This window comes from Hippichthys cyanospilos, chromosome 9, assembly GCF_059441005.1.
Source record: "Hippichthys cyanospilos isolate Australia breed blue-spotted pipefish chromosome 9, RoL_Hcya_1.0, whole genome shotgun sequence".
NCBI lineage: Eukaryota > Metazoa > Chordata > Actinopteri > Syngnathiformes > Syngnathidae > Hippichthys > Hippichthys cyanospilos.
The window spans coordinates 16,524,775-16,552,076 of NC_142377.1; the positions used below are offsets into that span (position 1 = coordinate 16,524,775).

The 27,302-nt window shown below is 38.7% G+C and overlaps 5 protein-coding genes and 2 non-coding genes across 9 annotated transcripts; 5 read left to right on the plus strand and 2 right to left on the minus strand.

Moving 5' to 3' along the window:
• Positions 1 to 33: 33 nt before the first annotated feature.
• tpgs2 (tubulin polyglutamylase complex subunit 2) lies at positions 34 to 2,748 on the plus strand. Of its 2 annotated transcripts, none has more exons than XM_088422605.1 (7): positions 34 to 225; positions 316 to 395; positions 480 to 567; positions 804 to 944; positions 1,015 to 1,125; positions 1,208 to 1,371; positions 1,555 to 2,748. In XM_088422605.1, exons 1-7 carry the CDS (start codon positions 150 to 152, stop codon positions 1,771 to 1,773), a joined length of 879 nt encoding a protein of 292 aa, XP_088278731.1. In that variant the 5' UTR covers positions 34 to 149; the 3' UTR covers positions 1,774 to 2,748. The 2 variants fall into 2 exon arrangements, with proteins under 2 accessions (XP_088278731.1, XP_088278732.1); XM_088422606.1 differs by having other exon boundaries at positions 1,018 to 1,125.
• On the minus strand, positions 1,442 to 7,347 carry aqp7 (aquaporin 7). The gene is made up of 6 exons (XM_088422604.1): positions 6,930 to 7,347; positions 5,312 to 5,438; positions 5,101 to 5,238; positions 4,904 to 5,022; positions 4,557 to 4,774; positions 1,442 to 3,143 (listed from the first exon to the last, which is right to left on the minus strand). Exons 1-6 carry the CDS (start codon positions 7,095 to 7,097, stop codon positions 2,948 to 2,950), a joined length of 966 nt encoding a protein of 321 aa, XP_088278730.1. The 5' UTR covers positions 7,098 to 7,347; the 3' UTR covers positions 1,442 to 2,947.
• Positions 7,348 to 10,758: 3,411 nt separating this feature from the next.
• On the plus strand, positions 10,759 to 18,098 carry LOC148419143 (retinol dehydrogenase 12). Its single transcript, XM_088422602.1, has 6 exons — positions 10,759 to 11,226; positions 14,113 to 14,352; positions 15,314 to 15,403; positions 15,558 to 15,746; positions 15,846 to 15,955; positions 17,177 to 18,098. Exons 1-6 carry the CDS (start codon positions 11,070 to 11,072, stop codon positions 17,354 to 17,356), a joined length of 966 nt encoding a protein of 321 aa, XP_088278728.1. The 5' UTR covers positions 10,759 to 11,069; the 3' UTR covers positions 17,357 to 18,098.
• A 232-nt stretch (positions 18,099 to 18,330) lies between these two features.
• mlnl (motilin-like) lies at positions 18,331 to 19,852 on the minus strand. 2 transcript variants are annotated; one of them, XM_088422607.1, is made up of 5 exons: positions 19,504 to 19,852; positions 19,093 to 19,213; positions 18,719 to 18,820; positions 18,524 to 18,629; positions 18,331 to 18,421 (listed from the first exon to the last, which is right to left on the minus strand). In XM_088422607.1, exons 2-5 carry the CDS (start codon positions 19,210 to 19,212, stop codon positions 18,414 to 18,416), a joined length of 336 nt encoding a protein of 111 aa, XP_088278733.1. In that variant the 5' UTR covers position 19,213; positions 19,504 to 19,852; the 3' UTR covers positions 18,331 to 18,413. The 2 variants fall into 2 exon arrangements, with proteins under 2 accessions (XP_088278733.1, XP_088278734.1); XM_088422608.1 differs by lacking the exon at positions 19,504 to 19,852 and having other exon boundaries at positions 19,093 to 19,231.
• Positions 19,853 to 21,305: 1,453 nt separating this feature from the next.
• On the plus strand, positions 21,306 to 27,277 carry nop56 (NOP56 ribonucleoprotein homolog). Its single transcript, XM_088424399.1, has 12 exons — positions 21,306 to 21,408; positions 22,666 to 22,755; positions 22,823 to 22,937; positions 23,181 to 23,345; positions 23,519 to 23,717; positions 23,993 to 24,180; positions 24,403 to 24,554; positions 24,740 to 24,840; positions 25,798 to 25,946; positions 26,139 to 26,260; positions 26,458 to 26,574; positions 26,814 to 27,277. The coding sequence occupies exons 1-12, from the start codon at positions 21,406 to 21,408 to the stop codon at positions 27,129 to 27,131; spliced, it is 1,719 nt and encodes a 572-aa protein (XP_088280525.1). The 5' UTR covers positions 21,306 to 21,405; the 3' UTR covers positions 27,132 to 27,277.
• LOC148419146 (small nucleolar RNA SNORA26) lies at positions 24,223 to 24,353 on the plus strand. The gene has a single exon (XR_015866782.1). It is a non-coding gene; the product is annotated as a small nucleolar RNA SNORA26 (small nucleolar RNA).
• On the plus strand, positions 26,294 to 26,360 carry LOC148419147 (small nucleolar RNA SNORD57). The gene has a single exon (XR_015866781.1). It is a non-coding gene; the product is annotated as a small nucleolar RNA SNORD57 (small nucleolar RNA).
• Positions 27,278 to 27,302: the final 25 nt, after the last annotated feature.

Here is a 27,302-nt window from a genome sequence, read left to right on the forward strand (position 1 = left end):
CAAGTGACACCAGAAGGTGGCAGTGCTGTCATATCTTAAAAACTCTCAGCGAAGAAGACGTTGTACCTGGTGACAGGCTCGACTATAATAACCCGAAAGGGATGCTATTTTCTGGTACCAAATAAAAACGCAATTTTAACGTAAAAAGAATGGATGAGACAAAAGAGAACCTGGCGATTAAATATGTGCCTGAAAGGCTGACACTCGGCATCACTCGAATCCTTGGTGAGTATTTTATGTTGACGCTGGAGCTAGCAACATTTTTAAATACTGTCGCACTTATTACATCTACATTTTTTTTTTTTTTTTGGTCAGAAAACATGCCAGGTGTTGACGATGTACGGCTCGCAGAGAGAGCGCCAGCGGAAAAAAGGAGTTTGTTGTCATGGGAACAGGTCGCAATTCCATTCCAAAACACTGCAACTGTTGATAATCAAATGTCACATAATTAACAAAGCATCTGTTTCCTACTTCCACAGAAAAACAATTGCATTTTACCAGAGGACCTACGAGATTTTTATCTGACAACAGATGGCTTTACACTTACTTGGAACGTCAAACTAGACAGCAAGTATTTTTAATATTCCAACTATGATTCCTAAGTGTACCACGTGATCAGAAGTGCTGTAGGAATTTTACTATGAATAATTTCCCTTGTCATCTATCTATACAACGGTATTGTATGTAAATAGACATAAGCTCAATAAAGTTTGGGGAAACATTAACAGAACTCTACATGTCCTGAATTACCATTACGGTTTTAAACAACTATATTTTCTTTTTTTCTTTATTGCCTCCTTCAGGTGAAAGTGTTCCATTAGGATGCATGACAATTAACAGTGTGGAAATGTTGCAGCCTCTTCTCCAGCCAACCTCTGTCTTCTCCCTGCCAAATGCACCGTCACTGGCGGACCTCGACTGGGAGGAGAACTCTGATGATTGTGGTAATGCTCATTTAGTGCAACGTCAACAACTCAATTCACCAAATACGACAAATTCCTATTTGTAATCCAGCAGGGTTGGCAAATCCTCCTCCACATTTTGATTCTCGAAGCCGCGTCTTTGAGTTGGATTCATGTGGTGGGAATGGCAAAGTTTGCTTGGCATACAAAAACACTACCCCAGGTGTTCTTTACGGTTCTTTTGACAAAAAAAATAAACTAAAATCCGCCGTCATTGATTCACTTGCATTCTTTTGTTTTTACAGGTGTGGTAGCCCAGCAGAGTGAAATTTGGTTTCTGGACCGCTCGCTGTGCTGGCATTTCTTAACTGTGACCTTTTCCTCTTACTACCGCCTCATGATCACTCACCTGGGCCTGCCTGAGTGGCAATATTCTTTTACACCTTATGGCCCCAGCCCGCAAGCCAAGGTAGTAAAGACAAATTTGTGAATACTTAATATAAATGATACATCGGAATTAAATTAATACACAAGATAAATTGAGGTACACTTTTTTTTATTTTTGCCACTATGATAAGTTCAGTGTTTGTGGATCGAAACACAACGGTCAATACATGACGTAAACTAAAAAAAAATCAATGTTTGTCTGCAGCAGTGGGCATCACTATACCAGCCGCTGACCTACAGAGGTGAACTCAACCTGACGCATTCTCCTGGGGACTCGCACATCAACAAGTTAGATCCCACTAAGGCTTTTAAAACCAAAGCCAAGGTGCCCACCCCGAAGAAGAAGGCGTCGGCACCATGCAGCCTCCCGAGCAGTGCCAAAAGCCCGGGTAGCAGTGGGAGATCCGGCGTGGCGAAACGATAAAACAGATCTGCTTGACCATATTTTAACAGTTCCCAGACAGTGTTTCATTCTCTGCCGCCACGGTTGAAATGGATTATTGATGTCTATGGGCGTTGTGGGTACCAGCGGTAACCACCCCTGGGTGGGTCTTGTAACTGCCGATGACGACCAGACCGAATTATATCTGTAATTTATCGGTATTTACCGTTATACCGCCTCCTACCTGTTATATTTGTACGAGTTACTAAAAAGAAAAAAAATGCATTTCATCTACCTTTATTGGGAATCTGTCGTGTTTTGTAATTGAATTACTTAAAACGTGGGACGACCGCGAGCATTCATTACTAAACAGCTTGAATGCCAACAGCACAAACGCAGCGTGAGGTACGTGACCAAAGATCATCGGTATCTACGTCTCGTTTACGGCTCTGTCACATCTCGTTGGGGCATAAGCGGAAGTGTACCCACACTGTCAATGGTAGCGAATGAGTTAAGCTAGCTAAATATGTGGGATGTACGCTCAAATTTGTTAATAAGCAAAAACTATATTTGCTAACAACATCACTGAATTTCTTTTTGCATATTTATGTTACAATGCATGAGATTGTAGTTGTAAATATTACCATTTTAATATCACTTAAGATTCCAGAAATACTATAACAATGAATAAATTACAAGTCAATTTAACTAAAATATAATGGTAAAGATTGAAAATTTGGCTGCTAAAGCCAATTTCTCAGTATATTATTAAAGTTTACTACTCTAGTCTCTTACAGGAGGTAGAATTGTAATACAGTTAGTGTAACGCTCAGTAACTCCAAAGTTAATCCAGCTACTTTTGCATCAACAAAAGACTGCAACCTCTATTGTCTATTCTCAGAGGGGAAAAAAATGCATGCTGGGTTTCAACTGATTAGCTTAGCCAAACAGTCTCACTCCTGTTTGTAAACAGGATGATGAGTATTTGCATATAATAAAGAGTATGCATTCACCCAAGCTGAGAGTGCCATTTGTCTTAGTTTCGATAAGCATCTCAACAATTGATACAAATTATAAATGCGTAACCAAGATACATACAAGTCCCACGTTTGCATCATTCTTCGCAGGTCGTTCATCAGAGCAATCTTGGAATGTGTCCATTACGCATGTGCACACAGCTTGACATGTTTCAGACATCTTATTAGTTGGAGACCATTCACACGCACATATCAGCATCAGTGTTTTGTTTTTCTTCTTGTGCTTTCTCCTTTTCCAATGTTTTAATGAGTCCAACACCATTTTCAGAGCGCGGAGGATGGTGAAGTTCCACCAAGACCTTGTAGAACCCTCCACCCAGAACACCACCAATCATGGGGGCAACAATGGGCACCCACCACCAACTATTTCCAGCCCTGTGCAGATGAAGAAAACATAAAACAGATCAGGTTGATTGTTGGTTTTCCCATTGTAATTGTAAATATGAAGATGATGGTGCTCTTATAACATTGAAAAAAATTGTTTCAGATGTTGGAAGTCAGTACCAGTCAAAAGTTTGGAAGTTTTTATTTGCTCTCCATTTTAAATTATTACCGGGGTTATCAAGGTTATGCAGCAACATGCGAGGAACCATTTATTGAAGTTAAAAGTGTTTTTCAAACCGAAATCTTTTTGAGTTTAGCTTCTATTTAATAGGCTTCTTTTTCTTTGCACATCTTGCTCTTTTCACCATTATGATGTTGAAGATGCTTTATGACCTGGAATGACTTTGTTCACAGCTGTGCATTTTCATGAGTCGATACATTGATTTTTTTTTTTACTTCTTTATGTATGTGAGGGCATTTGAACTGGTTTGTTTTGACTGTGAATAATTTAATGAGCTATTATTTTTGCAAATATAAAAATGACCACGATAACTTAAAAACATGTTGTGTTGCCTTCTTATTTTACAGAAAGTTTTTTTTAGCTCTTTTTTTTTTTTCCTGCGAGAGACGGGTCAAAATAACTGAGTATTAAAGGTTGCTGACTCCAGTGCTGTGCTATGTATACATGTGGACATATTAGGGTGAGAACAGTTCTCAAAAGCCATGGTTCACTTTTTATCTCGATTTTGTGGTCACTGTGTTTGGTTTGTATACTTTTGACTATTAGGAAAATCTATGACGCATATCAGGTAAAACATATACATTAGATCATGGAACTAATCAGTTTTCACTAGGATTGTGTAATTGAATTAACTTAGTCCAGATGAACCCGTTTTCCTGAAATGCGTCAACGCATTTTGTCGTCAGAAAGGAAGTTGTAGTAAACTTATTTAATCAGTCAATGAAGACCATCTAAGCAGTGTATCAACACCTTTGTCGTTATTTACGATGCTATCACCAAGAAAATTTGCCAAGTTAGACGCTGGTCTGTAGAAACCCTCCTCTGTTAGCTTAGTGCTAAGCTAGCTAGCACACGGATGTGACTTGGATGGATTTTGAAATTTACAGTTGGTACACTACATACAAGTGAATATGACATAGTGGAAAAGCACTTTGAGCAACATGGTCTGGATAAGGTACACTTAATATACATATATACAGTTGCTAGTCACATGTTTTTGTACATTTGCTCACATAACACAGGCTGGTTAAATATAAAAATGTCCCGTTTTATTTTTCTTCGATCTAAAATTGGCTCAGATTATTAGTTTGTTTTGCCAATTTTACAGTAAGGCTACAGCTGTGCTGTCTCCTGACAGAAAATTTCTCAAGAATGTCACCGAAGCATCAAGAAGAGATGACAGATTCAAGTCTGAGGATCAACAGAGTCCAATTCCTCCATACCTGAACACTTCAAGGCCCCAGCCTGCAATGGCTGTGAAGAGCCTGGGTCCGAGGTCTCTTGTGGGGTTGATAGCATAGCCGCTGTTGCTGCCCAGAGAAATGCCAATTACCAGCACCACGAGACCCACGATTACAGACTCGCTGCCTGCTGGAGCCGGTTTGTTTTTCTGGTCAGACAAAGCCACCAGACACAGCAGAAGCATAGCTGTACCAAATACCTGGCAACAACACAATAAAAGTCAGCACAATGCTTGTGGAATTCGACAGGTAAAAAGTTCAACAGGGTAGATTTTTTTTTTTGTGTGTGTTGAGGTTGTCTCAAAAATACAGCATTATGCTTACCGTACCTGGTCAATGAATCCCCCCAACAAGGAAAGGTACGGGGCAGGATAGGTTGCAAATATCCCGGCAGTAGCCGTAATACCAGTTACAGACAGATTCCCTCCACAAAAGGTATGTATTGCCTCTGCAAGCACATAAAATATGCAATCAGAACATTTATGGACTGTGAAAAGAGAAAGTGGTCAGCACAGTGTGGCCTCACCATAATACACAGCATAAATTGACCCAGCAGCAAGAAAAGATCCCAGCAGCTGTGAGAAAACATAGAGGGGGAGCATCTTCCATGCAAGGCGGCCAAACACACACATGGCGAAGGAGACAGCTGCATTCATATGAGCGCCTGGCAAAGTGACAGCACATTATGCCACAGACAGCATTTCTTTTATGATTGAAGAGTGAGTGAGCTTTGATACCTGAAACTTTCCCTCCGACGTGAATCCCGATTGCGACACCCAGCCCGAAGCCCAGATTGATGCTTATATAATGTCCAAAGGCTCCTTGTCCCGTCACAACCTGGGCCACAGAGCCAAGGCCAAACACCTGGACACATATACCAGGAGTACACGGCTAAAAGAGTTTCTGTGGGTCATTTAAAAGCATTGAAGTCATTATTGTAGATTTGGGTAAAATTAAGACTGTAAATATGCTTTAAATTCAATGTCCTGATCCGTTAATTCATTGAAACAGCATTATTTGCTCAGCTAGTAGTGAGAAAAAAGTGAGTAAGTATGTACCTATGTATATGTATGTATGTATGGACTGTATATGTATGTATGTATGTATGTATGTATGTATGTATGGTTGGAGGGAGGGAGCAGGTACTGTAAGTAGATAGGTAGATGGATGGATGGATGGATGGATGGATGGATGGATGGATAGATAGATAGATAGATAGATAGATAGATAGATAGATAGATAGATAGATAGATAGATAGATAGATAGATAGATAGATAGATAGATAGATAGATAGATAGATAGATAGATATAGACAGACGCTGCCTTGTGATAGAAAAGCTTCAACATAACTTTTTCACACGCCTATTATATTACAGTATACTTTTAACATCAAATAACATGAGAAATTACTATGAAATTGCTGTTTCAATGAAGTAAAAGATGCAGCCATATTTGTATTATATATACATTTGTCCAATATGACACTAATTAACAAGAGAATAAAAAATTGATAGAAAATGTGATTAAATTGTGACTAATCACAAGATATGTATGGAAATTATGTGATTAAAAAAAATAATGATCACATTTTTGCATAGATGAACTAGTGCAGTGGGATAAGGTCATTACAACAGTGAAGTTGCAATGAATAAAAAGCAATGAATTAAATTGGCTCACACCCGCAGAAACCCCAGCTAAGGTCACACCATTAGTGACAGACAAAACAGCTGATAATATAAGTCCTAACAATAGACTGGATGTGTAAACTACCCAAAAATGAGTTATGGGTTAAACATTTGAAACAATCCCCCCAAATAAACTCCCAATTAGATCTGAACTTTAAACCCTAAAACCAACTGAACATAGCAAAAAGTGTGGAAAAATATGACACTGGGCTATTCATTCAGGGAACAGGAAACGTGCAGCTCGGCCACCACAAATCATGCGCCCTGAAGTTAAAAAGTAAGCAGAGTTTCTAAGTACATGGGGGTGCGCAGCAAAGCAGGAGGAAATGTGTTGTTGTTGTTCCAACTTGTGTGATGCATTGGAAAGCGGTGTATGTTTGTCTCCTGGCTCACATTGTCTCTCTTGCACTTCTAAATACGGGATCGATTGGAACAGCAGACACATGTGACTGCGGCGACCCTCTCCACGTGGCTCACTCACTGCCTGACCCTTTTTCAGGTTAAATCCTCTCCCACTACCACAAACACATGAGCACAAAACATGTGTTTGGGGTAGAGGGCAGTTTCACAATAAGTGTGATTACAGGAATCATTCATGTCAAGCAATGCTCAGATGTATTTCTTTTTTGATTATTTTTTTGTTGCCAAAGTATGAACACATATTCTTACCATCATGACATATGTGCAAAGACATTCTGCAAGTCCCACACGAACAACTTCACTCCTGATTCGAAAAGATCGGCTTCCGGGACGCGTTTTTCTCAAGGAGAGTTCTTGATCTGCTGACTTAGCAAAGTCTTTCAGTTCTTCTTCTTGTAGTTTTACCATTTCTCCCATTTGGCTTCTTTGTCTTGCAAGGCTACTTTTTTTTTTTTAGAAACAACTAAAAACTCAAATATAGAGAGATCTTGGATTAGGACTTGAAAGTCTAACACATCGCCCACATGGTCCACTAATACAAATGGTGGTCTCCTGCAACAGGCACCTCTGTCCTCTAATCTTATTTCACGCTTCCCATGTGCTGCCCCCTCTCTCTCTCTCTTGCTCTCTTCATCACACATCGCAAGTGGGACCACATTTTATAGCATTGACACAACATCCCTCCCACCGGATATGCTTTAACTGACACAAAGACAGCTGCATCCTCCAATAGCTTTGCTTCAACTTGACCAATGAGGAAAAAGAGTTACTGTATATGAAACATCTGGCATTGGAATTACATTGAAACATTGACTCAAAAGCTTTTACGATAGCTTTTTTTTTACCTTTGTGTGTAAATTAAAGAACAAAAAAGATTATAATGTTAGTCAATTCTGTGCTTTCACAAGTCATTTTTTTAACTGCTTATCATTTTCTAAATCTCAAAAAAATAATTTGCGACAACATTCAATTTTGAGATTTCTCCAAAAAGACCATCCTTAAGACTTGTTTTCAATGCAGGCAGCACAAAAAGTTAGAATTTTGATCAATTCAACACTCATCATAGGCGTAAAGTAATAAAGTGTTGTGTTATGTATGATGCAAAGCATTTTTTTTTCTTTATAGATGCACTTTATGATACAATGAAAGTATAATATCAATAAACCTCATTGTCACAGGCCGCACTGAATGACACACTTGTCAATTAACAAAACAAATTAACTACATTTTCAACTGCAAGAATTTAACCACCAAGTAGCAAAAAAAAAAAAAAAGCAAACTTTGCTCGCTGATGCCTCAGGAAGATGAATCTTACAGGATCTTCAAAGTTGTTTTTGATTGAGGCTGAATCACATTTTATGGTCAATTGTATTTTTTGAGAGCTCAAACTTACTCAGCTTGTTTAAAGGGTTAAAGTCTCAGAGGATGTCCTTATCTACTATTGGAATTTAACCCTGCTGTTATATTGTGAGTCAAACTGGTCCATTTGAAAGTTAAAAGTACATTTTCAATATCGTTTTTCAGTCCAAGACTTTTGTTAGGCCTATTCAAACTATTGCTAAAAGTGGTGTTGGTATACATTTTTTGTGAATGTGTTTTTGTTACACTGCTTTTAGAAACATTTATATATTTTGGGGGGGCAACTTTCTTTGTCCTATTGCTGTTTCTAAGGAGGGAGAAAAAAGAATCACAAGATTTGTGGATAAATGTGGATAATTTGACCCCGGGTCAAATTGACCCAGACACATTATTGCCATTCCTGAAATATTAAAATTAAACAGTTTAAAACAAACTATTAGATTGGGAATATACTCATTTCAGACATGTTTGTGTATTTACATATGACAGGCATTATTGCTGTACTTTGCAATAAAATAATTATCGGTGGTCTTTCAAAAGTTCCTGAAGTTTTGGTGTCAATATCTTAATCCAAATATACTGCTTGCTTTGTAGTTTTGCTTTGTTACAATTTGCTTTGTATTGAAACTGTATCAACAACAAAAAATACTCTTTTTTTTTCATTTACAGGCACAACCCTGCATTACACCGTTTGGAATTTTAAAGAAAAATTGCAATTAAATTAGAATATATGTGAAACTTTTCATTTGCATTATATGACCCCAGAAGAGCATTTAGTTGTTGTCATATGTTGTTGAAACTGCACAATTTTTAAGAAACGCTCTTCTGAGTTGAAGCAACACACAATATACGGTACATCAATAATTGTGACTTATACTCTAGATGCACTTGTAGTTATTTGCATAACAATTAAAATTGTCCTTTGTTGTTTATTTGACTCCCTATACTAGGGATGAATTTGGGTCAACGTGGCCCTTGATCGAAAATAAGTGTGACGATATTGTTGACACTAGAGAGCAGCATTTAGTTCAAAAGAATGGAGCTTCATTAAGCAACATAGCAGAAGTCAGTCCATTAGATTAGACAGTTTCAAAAGACAAGAAAGCAGCCGAATAACTCACCAACAATAAAAGCTGGGAAGTGCACAAGTGCAACTAGTTTGTTCAAATGCTGTTATCTGTATTTTCTTTCACAATTTCTCTGAGAACGTTTTATCATCTCGGTATCAGCCAGGTTGAGCGCTTGATTACTTCATTCATCCATTCACTCATTCATTGGAATGTTCCAGGTGTTTGTTAACAGTTTTGAAATGATCCAGTAAACACACTTTCAAGCAAATTTTAGGACCCATACTTTTTTTTTGCATTATTTGTGTAAGTATTTTAATAAGCACTTTTTGCAGTGGCAACGTAAGATGGCTGCTCTCTGGAAAGGTGAGAAGTTGGATTTATTCTACTCGGATTGTCCCTGTTCTGACCTCAAAACGTTCGAGAAAATGTAAACAAAGATGCCACTGCAGAGTGATAAGAGTGAAGTCGGAGTCTTTTTTTCAAAGGGACATTTGAGTGCACTTTTCCTTCTCGGAGGCTGGAAAATTCAGACTTCTTTGAATGCAGCATTAGTCTGTAGTGGTGAGGAGACTGTGTTCTTGCCTCCACACGGTACAGCCTACTTTAGAGGACTTCGAATGTGGCACAGGAGCACACAAGTTCAGAGAAGAGAGTTGCCAAAAAAATCGATTCGCAAAAGAATCAAGATTCTCATTTACTTCAGAATTGATTTTATATATTAAAAAACATAAAACAAATCGTCTTCCTTCAGTTTTCCGCCACACTGCCAAGGACTGCAACTTCAAATTAACAAACCAAATAATTAATAGACTGCATTGGTTATGTATACTTTTATTTTGAAATAGAATTTAACAGCATTGGTTGCGAACGGCTAGCCTTACTCCGCTTCACCACTCCATTTGTATTGCCATCACACCATGTCTTTAAAAACATCACCACACCACCCTTAAAAGATCATAATTGCTGATTGAGGATGCTAAGAAACGCTGTAATTAAACCATACAAGTATCCAGTGTTAGCACTAGCCGCTAACTTCATGATGCATTCAGACGCAGTCCGACATTTTACGTAAACACAAAAAAATTGTCGATTTAGCCATTAACATTCATAATGGCAAATATCTAAACAATGTGGGGTTTCCATAAATTTTTAAAAGCTGTGTGTCAAGACTGGGGTAAATGTACTTTGATGTTTTAGTTAAGTTAAATCAAGTCTCTTATGTTAATTAACAATACTTTAATAAAGAGGCTTACGTCTTCATTCTAGTAGTTACTGTCAGTGAGTCAAAATTAAGAATAGATGAGCGATTTTTGAGGAAAAAAGGCCTAAAACCTAATAAATGTGAAAAAAAATACACTTTAATATCTCCATTTGTCATTCTGCCTTCATGACCTCTTTTGGCACATCTATAGATTAAAGCAAAAATCATTTGGAAACAGCAACCGACTGAATTGAACAGTAGAATCAAAAACCCGAATCAAATCATGAGACAAAGATTCTCGCCCCTAGTTCACAGTGGTACTATTCTTCTAAAGTCACATACCTAGCTATCATATTCTTCAAGTTGAGTTGATAAAAATGTAATCTTATGATCACATCCGATATGTCGGGTGGCACGCACGCAACCAATAAACAAAAACTTTGCCCAACAGGTTCCACTGGTGCCACATTAGACAAGAGCGACTTGCTGAAAGATACTTCTGGTCAACGAGAGGCATGAGAATGTCTCAAAAAGCTTGCAAACCAACCACAACAAGCGCCGATATCTTTAACAAGACCTGAGGAAAAACATTACGACAGCCTTGATGAATCAGTAACCATATATGGATACGTGGTCATAAGTTCAGCGGTTACGCCTACTCGCCGCGGACTGGCTCACATTGTCACCGATTTCCAGCTACGGGACTCATCGCTTTGTGATTTATTTATTTTTTTCTCGAAAAGCGCGTTGGGCAGTACAATGAGCTGGCTGGATGTGATCGCTCACCCGCTGTGGATGGTAACCACGCTGCTGCTGTGGATGGTGGTGCGCATGCAGAGGAGAGGCAGCTGGGACCCACGAGCGTGCCCCACGCAGCTCAATGGGAAGACGGCCATCGTGACAGGGGGCAATTCAGGTCTGCTCGGGTCACGTGTTATCTCCGATATCTCAGTGCTTTTGCAACACGTTTCATTGTTCCTAAAAAAAAAAAAATGCAATCTTTGAGGTAGATCAAGGCTTCTGTGTCTTTAATATCTCATGTATATAAGAATTTATAACGTGGGCTGGATAGAAGTCAATAATTTAAAAGTCAAGATCAAGAGCATATCAAATGCTATCAAACAATTGTAAAATTAATAGCAACCAATCAAACTATGTAAATAACGCTTTTCATGCATAAAAATTAATATGTAAACTAAGTTTGGTGAATGCACATTTTTTTTTCTCACAGGCAAAATTTTAAGTCTAGATCGTCAACATTATTGTCGTATTTTGCGACATTTGGGTACTCGTGACCCGGAAGTGCAACTCAATGAATTGGAACCTTGCGGAAAACTTCATTTGTTTTATAAGTTAAATTCAAAGAGTCATATTTGGATTGACTTTAGACAAAGAATAAAGGGTTTCATGATTGCATTTGATCTCATTTTGATGACATAAAAATAAACAAGGTCATTCTTAACGCATTAAATCCCCCCAAAAAGTCAAGGCATTAATAACTTTTTATCCTAAGTAATGAATTACCAAAGTAATCAATTACTTAAGTAATTAATTTGTATCAGCCAATATTTAGACCCTCATTTAGCCAAACACTTGGAAGAAAAAATAAGAACCTGGGAGTGAATGTCTGAAAAAAAAAATTATAATACAATTGTAAAAATAAGTATTTGGGACGGAGTGAGTTAATATGAATTTCGGTAGAATATGGATTCTGAAAAGTTTTAATTTGGAAACCAGAAAATGGTCTCACTAATGACAATGCATCCATATAAAACTTAATATACTACTATATACAATACAACCATTAACGTTTTGCAAAGGAGGCTCCGTAACACAAGAAGGCAATAAATCGTTTTATGTTCCAATTGATTTGCTTTTACTTTGAAAAGAAAGTTGTGCTTTCTTCTCACTACATTAAAGCATTAAAAATATATTCGCATATGCTGTTAAATCTTATGTACCCCTACTACTTCTAGTTTAATGAGATGTCCTGATATCTATATTGAGTAGTGTATAGGATTTTGACCCTTGTGCGGTGTTTTGACCGTTTTGGGGTCATTTTCTTCCACATCATTCTCCGTATACTAGCCAAAAATTGGCACTGCTAACTGGCACTAATGGCACTTGATAACTAAGTGGTTGTGCCATGTTGAAATTTGACCTGATCATGATCTGGGTGAAATTTCAGTCCCCCAGTCTACTTTAAATGATTTCCATTTGATGTAAAACTCAAAGCGCCGTGCATAATACTATGAGTACATAATACACATTATCCTGCAAAGACAGGGATTAGGCTAATATTACAGAAGCAACAAATCAATACATTATTATTGATTTGTCCGGATGTTTTTTTTTAAGGCAATAACAAGTTAAATAGGTTAGATACCATCAAGATGTGGTAATAGATCGCTGTAATGTTTGGTAGCAGAAGGAAGCTCGTGAGCCATGGCGGTAAATTTGCTTGTCGATTAATATCAGCCTAATGCACGAGGTTGGTCGCCTTATTCGCCTTATGGTCGCTCGGGGCGCTAAAATCTTTGCAAACGATTGTGAGATGACATTTATCTTAAAAGGCTTTTTTGCAGCGAGGCCTTGGTGAGACCGCCGTCTTTAATGTGTTGGCGCCGCTGCCGTGTTTGTATTATTTTACATTGACAGCATAAAAAATGTGACTTTTTATTCCCTTTTTTTTTTTGCATGTTAAGTTAGTGAGTGAATAGAACTTCATTTGCTGTGTTGTGTTAGTGTAGGTATAAAAATCTTAATCCTCGAGCAAACCGACCGTCCAATGTGGTGTCCATTTTGTCTCATCGAGACAACAACAACAACAACGACGAGACAACAAAGTTCTTTGCATCCAACCCAAACACATGAGACAAGTGTTAACTTTGATGATTAATTTAATTTTCATGAAGATTAAAAAAACCTCAATTCTATGTACTCCCTGTTACGTAGTTTGACTTAAAAAGTTGCTCAAAGACTCATTGGAAAAATAAGAAATTTGCGCACTTTGCAAAGCCAAGTTCAAGAATTGTTTCGACAGTATGTGAAGACTAAGAAATATTGCCTGTCATAATTGAGGCAATTGTTCAAAAAAATCGTATTGAAGGCTCAAAGAACGCTAGTGCAACAGTCGAAACAAATGTTTATATTTGATGATTTTAACATGAAAGCCAAAATTTTTCTTCATGAATTATGCTATAAACTTAATTGAAAACAGTTTTTCAGAAGAGATTAATCACAAATAATTATGGAAAATTTTGCGATTCGTTCAAAAAATACAAATTGTTTAAGTACTTTATTAGTTTTCAGATATGTTTTCCATTTTCAAATTGTTGTTTTGTTCAGTTTTGTTGATCAAACTTAAAATAAAAACTGATCATGTGCATTTTTATCTCATCAAAATGAGATAAAAGTCAATAAATAAGAATTCTACATTCTTATCACCTTTTTGGGTGTGGAAATGCTGTGAAAGAATTTGGGAGTTGGACTTGTTTGATAGCATCAGCATGTGATGGTATCACACTATGTATAAAGACAACTTTATTTTGTATTTTTCAAAGGCGGGTCATATTGATTTACTGCTGTTAAAATAGCTGTTCTGACAAACTAAATTGTTGAATGCTTTTATGATTAAATCTATCTTTTAACTCCTTCAATTCTAAAGACATATTTTTATGGGGTTTTTTTTTGTTTTTTTTATGGAAAAAATTGAGACACTCATTTGCCCTAATTCATTTTTGAGCCTTTCCATATTATGACATGCTGATTGCGCCAAACAACTGCTTTTTTTTTTTCTCAGGGATCGGAAAGTTCATCGCCATGGACTTTGCTCGCCGGGGTGCCCGTGTCATTCTGGCTTGTCGGAGTTTGTCCCGTGGGGCAGCAGCTGCCAAAGAAATCCAAGCAAAAACAGGAAACGCCAACGTCCACGTGCGTCAGGTGGACCTTTCTTCTATGGAGTCTGTCAGAGAGTTTACTAAAAAGATTCTGGAGGAGGAAAGTGCTCTTCACCTCCTCGTCAATAATGCTGGCGTGTCAGGTGATCAACTTCGCCCTCAAGTTTAGTTTTGTAGTTTAAGCAGTATTATGATTGAGCCAGAGAATGTTTTATCTGAATTGATAATGGATGGACGGATGATAAAAAAATTTTTATTGGGCTAAATTGATGTATATCCACAATACACCTAAGTTTTAAATTCTGATATGTTGTTTTGAAATTGCATTTTATTTTTCAATGACAGTATTATAGAACGAACAGGACAATGCCCATCCTTTTATTTTGAAAATTTCAGAGTGAGATACATTTCATCTGGTTACAATTCATCACAGCACACACCAAAATGTTAAAAGTTGAAGTCAAAATTGGTCAAAAGTTGAATAAAAATGAATCACTTAAAAAAACGGTCCCCGTTTTGAGTTCTTTTTGACCTAACTGTTTTTAGTGAAAACAATTTGGTTAAAAAAATAAATAAATAATAATAAAAATAAAAAGAATTACTGAAAAATTAAAGCTATATTGGGTCAGAAAAGAAATGGCCTAAATTTTGGGGTAAAATAAAAAGTCCCCTTTTTACTTTTTTTCTAGTTGTATAAAATGTTGCTTAAAAACTACACTATAAAGCAGTTGGGTCAAAAAAGTTTCACAATTTGGGGAATTAAATGACTTACCTAAAAAAGTTGGGTCAGTCCCCTTATTATTACTGAATTTGGGATATTTTTGTCCTAACAGTTTGAGTGTATTTCTTTTTAAACAATCCTTTGATCTTTACATCAATGGCATTTCACTAAATGGGAAAGCATTGAAAGCAGACACTAGGGAGCTGAAATTTCACCCAGATAATGACAACACGTCAAAGTTCAACATGGCGGAACCATTTACAGTAATTTTGAGGTTCTTTTTTAATGTTAACATTGCGGTATCAGGTAAACAAAAAATAACACATTTGATGGAGGTACAAGCACTATCTAATGTTTATCTCTTTTTTTTTTCCCCCCGTTAGGTTTACCCCGGCAGATTACCAAAGATGGGTTTGACGTTTCTTTTGCAACCAATCATTTGGGGCCATTCCTTCTCACCAACCAGCTGCTTGGTAAGATTTGCAAACTCCTATTTCTTGGTTGAGAATCTTTGCCATAATTTTTATTTCTCAACTGTGAGCTACAAAACCTGAGAAAACATCCACACATAAAAAAAGTTTGTTCATGATAAGTAATCATGCGTTACCCTATCCCCATTTCTTTCAGACCTGATGAAAAGTTCCGCTCCAGCACGTATAGTCACTGTCAGCTCTGTCAACCATAAAAAGGGTGAAGTGGACTTTTCGCATTTCCACGGGGAAAACGTCACGTATAACCTTGATTGCGTTTACAACCACACCAAGCTGCACAACATCATCTGCACAAATGAGTTAGCGCGGAGGCTTCAAGGAACAGGTAGCCTCAAATTACTTCGGATTTCGTTGAATTTACAGTATTACTACGGAAGATTTGATTGAATAATTTTGCATGTGTGTGTGAAACATGTTCATATAGGTGTCACTGCCAACTCGGTCCACCCTGGTATTGTTATGACAGGAATGATGAGGCACTATCCCTTCAGGATTCGCTGTATCTTCAACCTTATTGGACATTTTTTTTTCAAGGTGAGTAAGTAATAATAATCTACACCCCTTTGGAAATTATAACGTTTGAGACCAAGCCCATTCATTGGTGTCCACTTGGGTGTACATTTTTTTCTCAGCAAGACATTAAAATTAATTGCAACCAATGTAAATACCAGACAACATTGGAGAGGGTTGGTTATCCTATTGAATATTCTGTTGAATAATAAAGTTAACTCCCCCTCTGCCATTATTTTTTAATCTGTTTTAGTTGGAGTAAATATAACTACTCATTGTTTGTTTTGTTTTTTTAATTACGTGTTGTTCAAATACATAGTATTTATTTTCTGACAAATTTGCCTATGCTAACCGGATAGCAATCGCGATTAGCATTAGCGACAAATGCTAACCACAGTATTTAGTTTACACAAACATTACATTACAGTACATCACACATGTAATAGTGTCCTAAAAGTCACTTACAGGCGATAATCCGTGAGTAAATTTCTCAGTGGAGCTGCTTGTTAGCTGCCATTTTGGTCAATATAACTTTTGTTTTCTTATTATTCTCGTTTTTCTTGTTTTTCTTCTTCTTCTTCTTCTTCTTCTTCTTCTTCTTCTTCTTCTTCTTCTTCTTCTTCTTCTTCTTCTTCTTCTTCTTCTTAACAAGCAGACTGGAATTTTTTGTGCTTGACTGCTGCCTACTGGTTAAAACTTGAACACCTAAAACTTTAAATTGGTGGTGTTAAATATTAGAATCCAGTTTAATCTGGCCCACTAAAGGATTTTATGACAGTTCAACATCTGCCATGTATGTCATTGCATTGATGCCACCCTGTGTCCAAAATGAGACACAGTACTATTCTGTTGATTTTTTTTTTTTTGCACTTCACTGTACTTCTTGAAAAGACAACTATAAATTTTAATTAAGACATTTTCCTTACACTTGAAGTTTGTTTTTCATTGTATTTATTTGCTCATTTGTTTTGTTTATTCTATGTTCATCTTATGTGTATTGCATATGTATTTTATGAACAAATGGAAAAAGTTAATAGAAAATTACTGTTCATTTCATGCGATTTGAAGAAACCCGTGCTGGGATTTTATAGGGAGCCAAAAAGGAAGTGATTTTATTGTATTTACCTTCCCTTAATTTTCTTTTCTATTTGGTGCATGAAAAAACTATAATTTGTACATTTTCCCATGGTCCGACATATAATTGTGATTGTCATGTGTCTTTCATTGTCATTCCCATGTCGTCAGTCTGCAGAGGAGGGGGCAGTCAGCACCATCTACTGCGCCGTGTCAGAGGAAGCAGAAGGCATAAGCGGGAAATATTTTGACAGCGACTGCTCCCTTGTCCTCCCCGCCCCCTTAGCCCGGGACACGGCCCTCGCCGTCAAGGACTTTGAGATTTGTGAAAGACTGACATCTAAGCTGTGAAACGATGCTGCTCCCACTAACAGAAAGCGAGTTCATTCAAACTTATCAGTTTCGATTGTTTTTAACTTTACAAGGTAGAAAACCATCCATTGCCAGGTTTAGAAAATTTGTTGCAATACACCAGAGGGATCTGTGAAGTGCCGCAATGCAGAAGCCATTTTGCATTTACAAAATAGCGGACAGGAAAACAGATGGTAAATACCAATAGATGTTATTTCTAGGTGAGAGTCAGAGTCAGAAAAATTGCACGTCTGTTACAATGGTTACATATAAAGACTGTGGTGTAATGAACTTGGGAAGCCAGTAGTGATGGGAAAATGAAGCTTCATGAAGCACTTGTGAGATTTTTTTACTTCTCTAGATGGTGCTCTTGGTTCAAAGATGAATGCTTGTGCTGTAGAAATATGTTACATTTTCCCTCCTTGAACCAAGAGTGCTATCTAGGCGAGTAAAGAATATATGAACTGCTTCGTAAAGCTTCATTTGTGCATCACTAGTGTTAGGATTATTAATGCCATCATGGCTGTTTATTGTATAAATTGGGAAATTGAAGGAAAAGTTCATTCTAATGGATGGGTTTAATTTTATCTACTGTATGCATTTCTAGTTAGCTAGGTAACACAATCGGAGAATTCGTTGTTCAGAGTATATTGCTATTAAGATTTTATACCACTGGGTAAAGTTCAGACTTGTAGTTCACTGCTTATTTTGTTATTCCTAAATAAAAGGTAAATAAATCTTATTTAGGTTACATTTGGATTGCATTGCCATGAGATCAGTGAATTTGTCCCTCTGCGATGGCTGCATTAGTTTGCAGCTGGGATATACTTCAAACAAAATGATTGTTTTTTGTTTTTTTTTGGCTGAGATAGCTGCATTAGTTTGTAATTGGGATTTTTTTTTTTTTAACAAAACCATTGGTTTAGAAAATAAAGCAGAAGCTTTACTACATTAAACAATAGTTTCATTTTATTGACTGCTTCATTGAAACACAAGAAAATATAAGCGCATTCAGTCTTCTATGATGAATTCATATCATCCTCTGTTGTCCAGCAAACTACTTGGCTGTAAAGGCAAAGAAAGTAAGAGAACCTAGTCATGAGCTTTTTTCTTTCTTTTCTTTTTTTAGTTTCTTTGTTTGCCATTTTTCAATCATTTCTACTATACCTTTCTGTCGCTCATCCACAATTTCATGGATGAGCTCCTCAAGCACAGGAGCGACATGGTCTAACTGTTTGGGCGAAAGACGCACTGTGATATCCACTGTTTTATCCTACACACAAACACACAGAAAAACGGCATCCTGTATTTATACAGTAAAACTGTGGTAGCTGTAATGTTTACATGTTTGTGTTCACGCACTGGATTTCCACCGTGGTCAGCTTGAGGAAGTTGTTGGACTGCAATTTCTTCAAACTGGCCGTCCTCCGACCGAGGCTCCATGTCCTTTCTACCCTCCCGCTCCTGGACAGCAGATACCCAAACGCAAACTGAAACTAAATATTTTTGGTTGCACAAGCCTTTGAGAAAATCGCTTGCCATCTAACAATTTTTGGTACTTTCAAAGCGACCTCCTGAAAGCAAATCGGCTGAGTGACACTGATTACAAGTTTGAAAATACAATATAGTAGGTGCTGTCAAGCGATAAAAATATTTCAACTAAATCACGCTTTTTTTTTTAATAATAAATTGCCTTTAACTGCATTACTCAACAGATATTTTCTAATTGATCTTACCTTGAGCAGCATCATCTCCTTTGGGCTAAAGAAGGTGATGTGTCCTTGTGTCCTCTCAACCAGCAATGCCGCGAGGCTCGCCAGCACCACGCAGACAGCAACAGCTCCACGCATGCTCATTCTGGACAAATGTGTACATCCGCCAGCACAATCGATCCCATCAGAAATTCTGCCTTCTTCAAAAACACTCATCAGATTACACCCTTCAGGCATACCTAATCTTGTGACCGGTGATTGTAGACCATGAGAAGCAATGACTAAAATAGTACACATGTCATTTTGCAAGTGCATATTGATCAGTCACAAGGCTGTTTCACACACTATATATGTTCCTTGACATGATAGTTCTACGCACACAGAGCAGTTTATACACAAAGCCCAAAGGAAAAAGGCAAAATGTTCCATGCTCACCACGTGTTGTTCGAGCCTTGGTCAGATATTGGATGAGAAGCACGGTCCTTGTCTGAATGAGGGCACGTTTTCCTCAGCCTTTATATGAAGGTGCTCCTGATGCTCCACTTTTTTATTATCCTCCCAAACATCCGCTCCTTCTCAAACAATGTCATCCAGGCTCTTGGAAACAAAGATATCACACATGAATGTGACTTTCTTTTGTACTCTCAGTGTACAGGTATGTTGGCCTTTACTTTTTGATAAATTCACTGAAAAAAAAATCATTTTACATACCACGTATCATCCCTGTGAACTGTGTGTTGTATCTATGTGGGATTTTGTGTCCAGCCATAAATCCTCGGCTTCTAAGAACACAATGTGACATTTATGACCTGCCAGAAATATAGAGGTGTACACATAAAGGCACACATGCATGTGCTCCTAAGAAACCCTGCCACGCGTCAGAACATTAATGATGCTTTTCCTCAAACCCACCACTTGACTCTGTTCCTGCATGGTGAGGAAATTGTGCCACAGATTGGGTCTGGTACTTTTAGACCACTCTGGAGAAATGGACTATCAACAATCACACGCATGTTTATGCCAGTGGTTCAAGTACATAAATTGTGTGCAGACGTGAAGGAAGCGTCAGCATGACGTGCAAGCTCTTGCTGGTTTTTCCCTTCTTGAATGCCGAGCGTGTGTGTTTTACCATCTCTCCAATTCAGTTTTAGAAATACATAATGTGTTTTGTTATTCACATGTACTACTCCTAGGTTACAACATTATTACAGTTATAACAACTCTATGGAAAAATATAGTGATGGGTAAAATAAGCTTCATGAAGCATTTCTTTTTCTCTTCTAGATAGCACTCTTGGTTTACGGATGAATACTAGTGAAAATGTATTAAATTTCCCCTGCGTCTTTGAACCAAGAGTGCCATCTCCACAGGTAAAAAAAACTGTCACAAGTGCTTCATGAAGCATCGTTCGTCCATCAGTTTTTCATAAGAATGGGATTGGCAGGGTTAAACTTTAGTTTTTACCTTTTTCTGGTTGAGGTCCACAGAATGAAGGCGCTTAGAAGACTTGTTGCAAGAATTATTGACAAGCGGGGAGAAGGGATGATAGGCAATAAGTGCTTCATAAAGCTTCGTTTGTTCATCACTTGGAAAATGTCCACTCATGTTACTTAAAAAAACCCTTTTTATTAGAATCTACAGTTGGTTCCACAAAAAACTAATAGTGCCTGCTCCCCATGTGCAAGGACCAAAACACTATTACTTTTTGAGTGAACCATAAACAATGCGTGCAGATTTAATCCAGCAATTTGAATGCTTTCATATTCACATAGCAATGCATTTTGTCAGGAAAAATAGCTGGTGTTGTACAAAATGAATGGGAAAAAATGCATGGTCTCAATCCCAACCAAACATTGTATATTTGTAACTGATCAACCAGATCAGTTCCTTCTAACTAATGTAACTGGACTGTTGCCTACAACAGTGATTCTCAAATGGGCGTAACAGTTCAATTGCGATTTTAACAAGTTTTTTTTCAATAATATTATTTTAGTAAATAAATTGAATCAGTATTTGTAGTTTTACCAAAGACTTTTTGATATATATGCTCCCACTTAGGAGCAGCGTTACTCAAATGTATTTAGTTTATTTGCCTTATTTTATTTTATTTTTATTACTTTTACATATTCTTTACAAAGGAAAAATGTTTTATTGTTTTTATGCCCGGTAGATGACACGAAAGCAAACGGACGTGTCGAGGCTCCGCCTCGCGATGTTCTGTGGTGATCTCGCGATATTCTGGCTCTAAGCTTGCGTACAAGAGTCGACCGCTGTCTTTTTACTGAAGACGCGGCATCGTAACGCACACATTTTGTGTGCGGTTCAGATTCAGCGATCATGGTAAGAAAGTAAACTATAGGCCTACTGTGTTAGCGCTATGTTTTATTTTCTTCAATACTACTGACGTGCATTTAATACAATGCTTGTTTTTATCCAACAAATCATCGTTTCAATCAGCCATTTACAAACCCGTTTAAGGCCTTGTCTCTTCTGCTAAGAAGTTAGCCACCCATGCGGCTGTCCTTCCCTTTTGCGCGAATGTGCGTCACGTCGATTTAAGACAGCGAATCGCTACCGCCGAAAGCATACGAGTTTCTCTATAATGTTGTAGGATCTTAATCTAAGGTGTGCAGAATGTGCTGCTGTTTGAAAATGACAAATTTTAACTTCGTGATTAGCATGACTTAGCTTTTTGCCCGTTCACGGCAAATGGGTTGCACACGTGGTGACACGGCCAACACGTGGTGCACTCGCTACGTAGTTGAAAAATAGGATACGACACAGTCGTGCATATTTTCATTTGTTGCATTACATTTGGTTTGATTAGGCCCCTTAGCTCTAGAACTCATTTCGGTTTTCCCAGTTTTTTTTAGCTACTATATTACAATAGATCAATGCAAATAGCTTTGCAGAGTTCAGACCGATTATATCAATAGGTTCAAACAAAGATAGTCCTGCGTTTGAAAAAGTTAAATTACAATTGGAGATGATAAACTATCGAAGTCTTCTCAGTGTTTTAGTATTTATGAGATCTATAAGACTTAAAATTGTTGCACCTTGTTCCCAAATTCATGTTTTTATGGATGGGCGATCTCCCTGTCTAGGTCCTGTTGATGACATTTTGTCATTGTACAAATTTAATATAACTTTGTTAGTGTGTCCTCATGTGACTTAATATTGTTCGCTTTCTACACTTTTAGACAAGTCAAAAATGAGGTATAACCTGTGAGAAACATCACAATAATACTAGTTGAAAAACTATATACAAATTGAGGTGATTGCATTATGTCATTTTAAAAATAGGTGCAGAAAATGCATCTTTTTTATTTTTTTTTTAGTCAGTCAGGGTGCATTTTTCTCAGGATTTATATACCTAATGTGATCACACTAAAAATTGAATTAACAGGCAACATCACATAGCTAAGAAAAGAAAAAGCATTTTTGTCCAGAAGATTAAAACTAAGATGGCTGACAAAAACTGGTCTGGAGTTAATACCTAATTCATTCCCGGGAACTTGATTATATATTTAAAACATTTGGCGGGAGGAAAAGGAGTCCATACTGACGATTGCTGATCAAATAATCACATTTGTTTAGGTGCTGTTGCACGTGTTGTTCGAGCATGCGTCCGGCTACGCCTTGTTTGCTGTTAAAGAGGTGGAGGAGATCGGCATGCTGCTGCCCCAGGTGGGTTCCATTGCCTCGACTCTAGTTTCGCGTTATTGTGGAAAACTCACGGTTGGCTATGTTTCAGGTGGAGCAGTGTGTACTCAATCTGGCAAAATTCAACAGCATTGTGGGCCTGACTGCCTTTTTCCCTTTTAAATCCGCACAAGCTGCCCTTGAAAATATAAATGCCATTTCTGAAGGTAAGATTTCTTATTTGGAGTTAATTGAAATATTTTGACGCATGTCAGTCATATCCACGCACATGCCTCAATTGTGGTGATGTTTTCAAATCTGTCAATCCACTGAATTACTGTGCTGACAGTCTTCAATTAAACCTGAACATCTGAGGGTACAATTATTTCTGCAGTTTAGTTGAGCCGTCATAATCTTATAATTAGCCGAAATAAATGAAACTATGTTAAAACGATCACTCTATTTTGAAGGTTTGGTTCACGCTGACCTCAAGTTGTTCCTTGAGACAAACATTCCTCAATCTGGAAAGAAGAAAGCTACATTGGGTGTTGGGGATGCAAAAATCGGGGCTGCCTTACAAGAAGAGTTTGGTTTTTCCATCCAGACAGGCGGCGTTGTGGCAGAACTAACAAGAGGTTCGTATCTTGTGTTTGCTTTGTGCTACCTTGGTTTGTGTATGATGCCACTATCAGACCCTGACCCTCATGAAGGTTCATACTGAAAATCTGAACAACCAGCAGGTGACTCGATCGCTCGCTCGTAGTGACCCAGTCCCACATTTGCTTTGCTTCCTGTCTGTCCTGTCAAGGTATTCGCCTCCACTTCCACATGCTGGTGAAGGGCCTGACGGCTTTGGCGGCCTCCAAGGCCCAGCTGGGTCTGGGCCACAGTTACTCTCGAGCCAAGGTCAAATTTAACGTCAACCGGGCTGACAACATGATCATCCAGTCCATTGCGCTGTTGGATCAACTCGACAAGGACATTAACACCTTCTCCATGCGTGTCCGGTAAGCACGCCACTAAGATGCATCTAATAATGGCTTTAATAGTCGATTAAAATATCAATTATTTTGTTTATTAGTCGATGAATCAGATGTTATGTTTTCATTTCCATTGATTTATGCACATTCATATACATAGGTACATTAAGGGTATTTTATTAATAATTACTTAAGTATTAAACTGATACTTAAGTGTCTGGGATTGAATGCCTGGATTTAAAAAAAAGAAAAAGAAAATACGGGCAACATTTTAAGGTTTATCTCTCACCTGTGTGGTTCAGCGAATGGTACGGTTACCACTTCCCCGAGCTGGTGCGGATCGTGCCGGACAACTCCACGTACTGCCGCCTGGCTCAGCTCATCGGCAATCGGAAGGAGTTGACGGACGAGAGCGTGGCGAGCCTGGAGGAGGTGGTCATGGACAACGCCAAGGCGCAAGCCATCCTGGAGGCGTCTCGCTCATCAATGGGTTGGTATCGCTTTGATGATATATATGGTGCCTTTGTGAAGCGTGCCCCTTTTTTGCGCACCTTGGACCTACAAGTGTCTCTGGTGATCAACACAGGGGGGTAGAGCAACTCTCTCATAAACCTGTAGTGGAGGCCCTCATCCTCACTGCGGATCCTGTCGGGAGAAACACGCAATCGGGCTTGCGACTAAGGAGTAGTCTAACCGATTAATCTTGGTGCAGGAATGGACATATCGCCTATTGACCTGATCAATATCGAGAGGTTCTCCAACCGCGTGGTGTCTCTGGCGGCATACCGTCTGGAGCTGCAGGAGTACTTGCGCTCAAAGATGAGTCAGGTCGCTCCCAACTTGGCCGCATTGATCGGGGAAGTGGTGAGTTCTTTGGATTTGCACTTTATAACGGTACCAGTGAGCCCTGATGATGTTTAACCAATAATCTGTCAATCCACTGACACACCGTGAGGAGAAACCTTTGGAGCTGATGGTCCAACCAGTCTTGGTGCGGTTTTTCTTTGACAATAACATCTACTTAATATTCAGTATTTGTTTTGTTCCAGGTTGGCGCCCGTCTGATCTCCCACGCCGGCAGTTTAACCAACCTGGCAAAGTACCCAGCCTCCACCGTCCAGATCCTGGGAGCCGAGAAGGCCCTGTTCAGGTACTGGGGCGCCCCCTCCCTGCTGGGGAGAGCTGTGGTTGCTGTGATGGCAGGGCTGGGCCGGAGCAGAGCGGGTTGACCTGACAAGACCGTCGGTCTTGTTGGGAGTGATCCCCGCTCCCCCATTGCATCCCAAGGTCTGAGCAACCACGCACATCCAGATAGATGAGAGGAAAATGGTTAGAGGAGCTGATTGATATTTTACTGTATAGGCGTACCTCCGCGTTAATTGGATGCTAAGCTTATTTGGCTATTATCAGCAGAAAACCGTTACTATTCAAGAATTGATGAAATGCACTAAAATGTTACTCAGCAGGTTTAGGATATAGTTTTCATTTTTTTAAATGTTAGGGTTAAGGAGGGTCTCAAAATGGCTGCCAGTGAAGGAGTTTAAAACCCATTTTACACTTGCTGTTGACCAAAAATAACATTTGCTCAAGTCTCAGGTAACAACTAATCAAGATTTAGTTAAATTGTCCGCTTGTCAGTTGTATTTGACCAGAAATTTATTATTATTGCTACTATTTAAAAAAAAAAGAGAATTCTTGTCCATGGAACTGAATGAGTTAATAGCTAAATAAACCCACTTACTTATTGAAAGCCATCACTTGCGCTCAAAACTCAGATAAATCTCAGCTCGTGTTGTTCATGGGACAATCACAAACTGGGTTGTGATTGGTCATTACCTGAGTGCTAAAATGATTGCTTGTGCATGACAACCAAATTTGTTATCCAATTCACTAAATAACTGAAAATGTCTAAGTGGACTGACATTTGCATCATTGTAGACCAATAAGAACATTTTACTGCTGAAAATGGCTCCATACGTTTAGTATCCTTTTGAATTTAACTTGTCAAAGTAGCAGTGTACATGACAAACTGTCAAAATCGACACCGGCAGTCTTGTTTTTAATGGTTATTCCTCCTGAGTGTGAAAGCAGCTATGATTTTGCACAGAGCCCTCAAGACCCGCGGCAACACTCCCAAGTACGGCCTGATCTTCCACTCGACCTTCATCGGCCGGGCCGCCGCCAAGAACAAGGGGCGCATCTCAAGATACCTGGCCAACAAGTGCACCATCGCCTCGCGCATCGATTGCTTCTCCGGTTAGACCTTCTCATACTCGTTTAGGCGTCTTGTGGGTTTAGCTGTGATGCTCTTATTTTTCGTCAACAGCATTCAACCTTCGGGTTGATGTTGAGAAATGATTTTCTGAGCTAGGACACGACTGGGGAATTTTACATTTTTTTTAGATTGCCATTCCTGCAATTAATGGATTTATTGTTGGCTTTCTTCAGAATTGCCCTCCAGTGTGTTTGGTGATAAACTGCGTGAACAGGTGGAGGAGCGCTTGTCTTTCTACGAGACAGGAGACCTACCGCGCAAAAATGTTGACGTCATGAAAGAAGCCATGAAGGAGGTGAGCTCCTCTTCATTCCTTTGCTGTCTATGCTGCGGATGATGACTACATTGTCCCTGATAGCAGCTGAGGGTCAAAACTGATTTAATGAGCCTGATGCAGCATTAAATATGATGCAATTAAAGATTTTACCCATTTGGAAAAGGGCAAAAATGTTACCTCCATGATGCTGATCCATCCGTTTTGTTCCCTTGCAGGCGACTGATGTTGCCGCCGAGATGAAGCGTAAACTGGAAAAACAGGAAAAGAAACGCAAGAAGCGTGAAAAGAAGCAAGCGCTCCTTGAAAACGGAGACGCGAATGGCGACACGGAGGTAAGTCCGTGTCCTCCTTAGTCGAATCTATGCATGCTATGATAGGGGATTTGACCCTGACTGTGGTTCTGTCTCAGTGCACGACATGCAAAATTAATTTGACTCCGAACCATTGGCAGGCCCCAAACAGTGGGCTCGATCACTGAAGAGAGTCATACAATTTGAAATGCTGGCTGTAACGGCGAATGGATCATTACAAGGCTAGCTTCTTATAAATAATGTTAAATTGACTGTTCTAGGTGAATGGAGGCTCAGAGACGCCCGGAGGGAAAAAGAAAAGGAAACGTGCAGCCGAGGAGGAAATCCAAGAAGAAGCGGCGCCGTCTGTGGAGGACGGTGCAGGTGACGCTTCAACCAAAAAGAAAAAGAAGCGCAAATCGGAGCCGGAGGAACCAGAGGCAGATGACACGGTTGAGGTCGCAGCGGAGGACACGGACAAGTCCGCCAAGAAGAAAAAGAAAAGAAAGTCTGAGATCATAGAAGCAGAGCCGGCCGAAGACATCCCGGAAACTCCTGTGTCTGAAAAGAAAAAGAAGAAGAAGAAAAATATGGAGTAAATATAGTTTTGACTGAGACTAGGTTATTTTTGTATGGTGTTTTTTTTGTCAAGCTGTTCTTTTATTGTTTGACTGTACAGAGCCACTTAACCTGTGCCTTGAGTTACCTAAAATGTACCTGTACTTATGTAAATAAATACTTAACAGAAAACTGTACATTTGTCCTTTGGG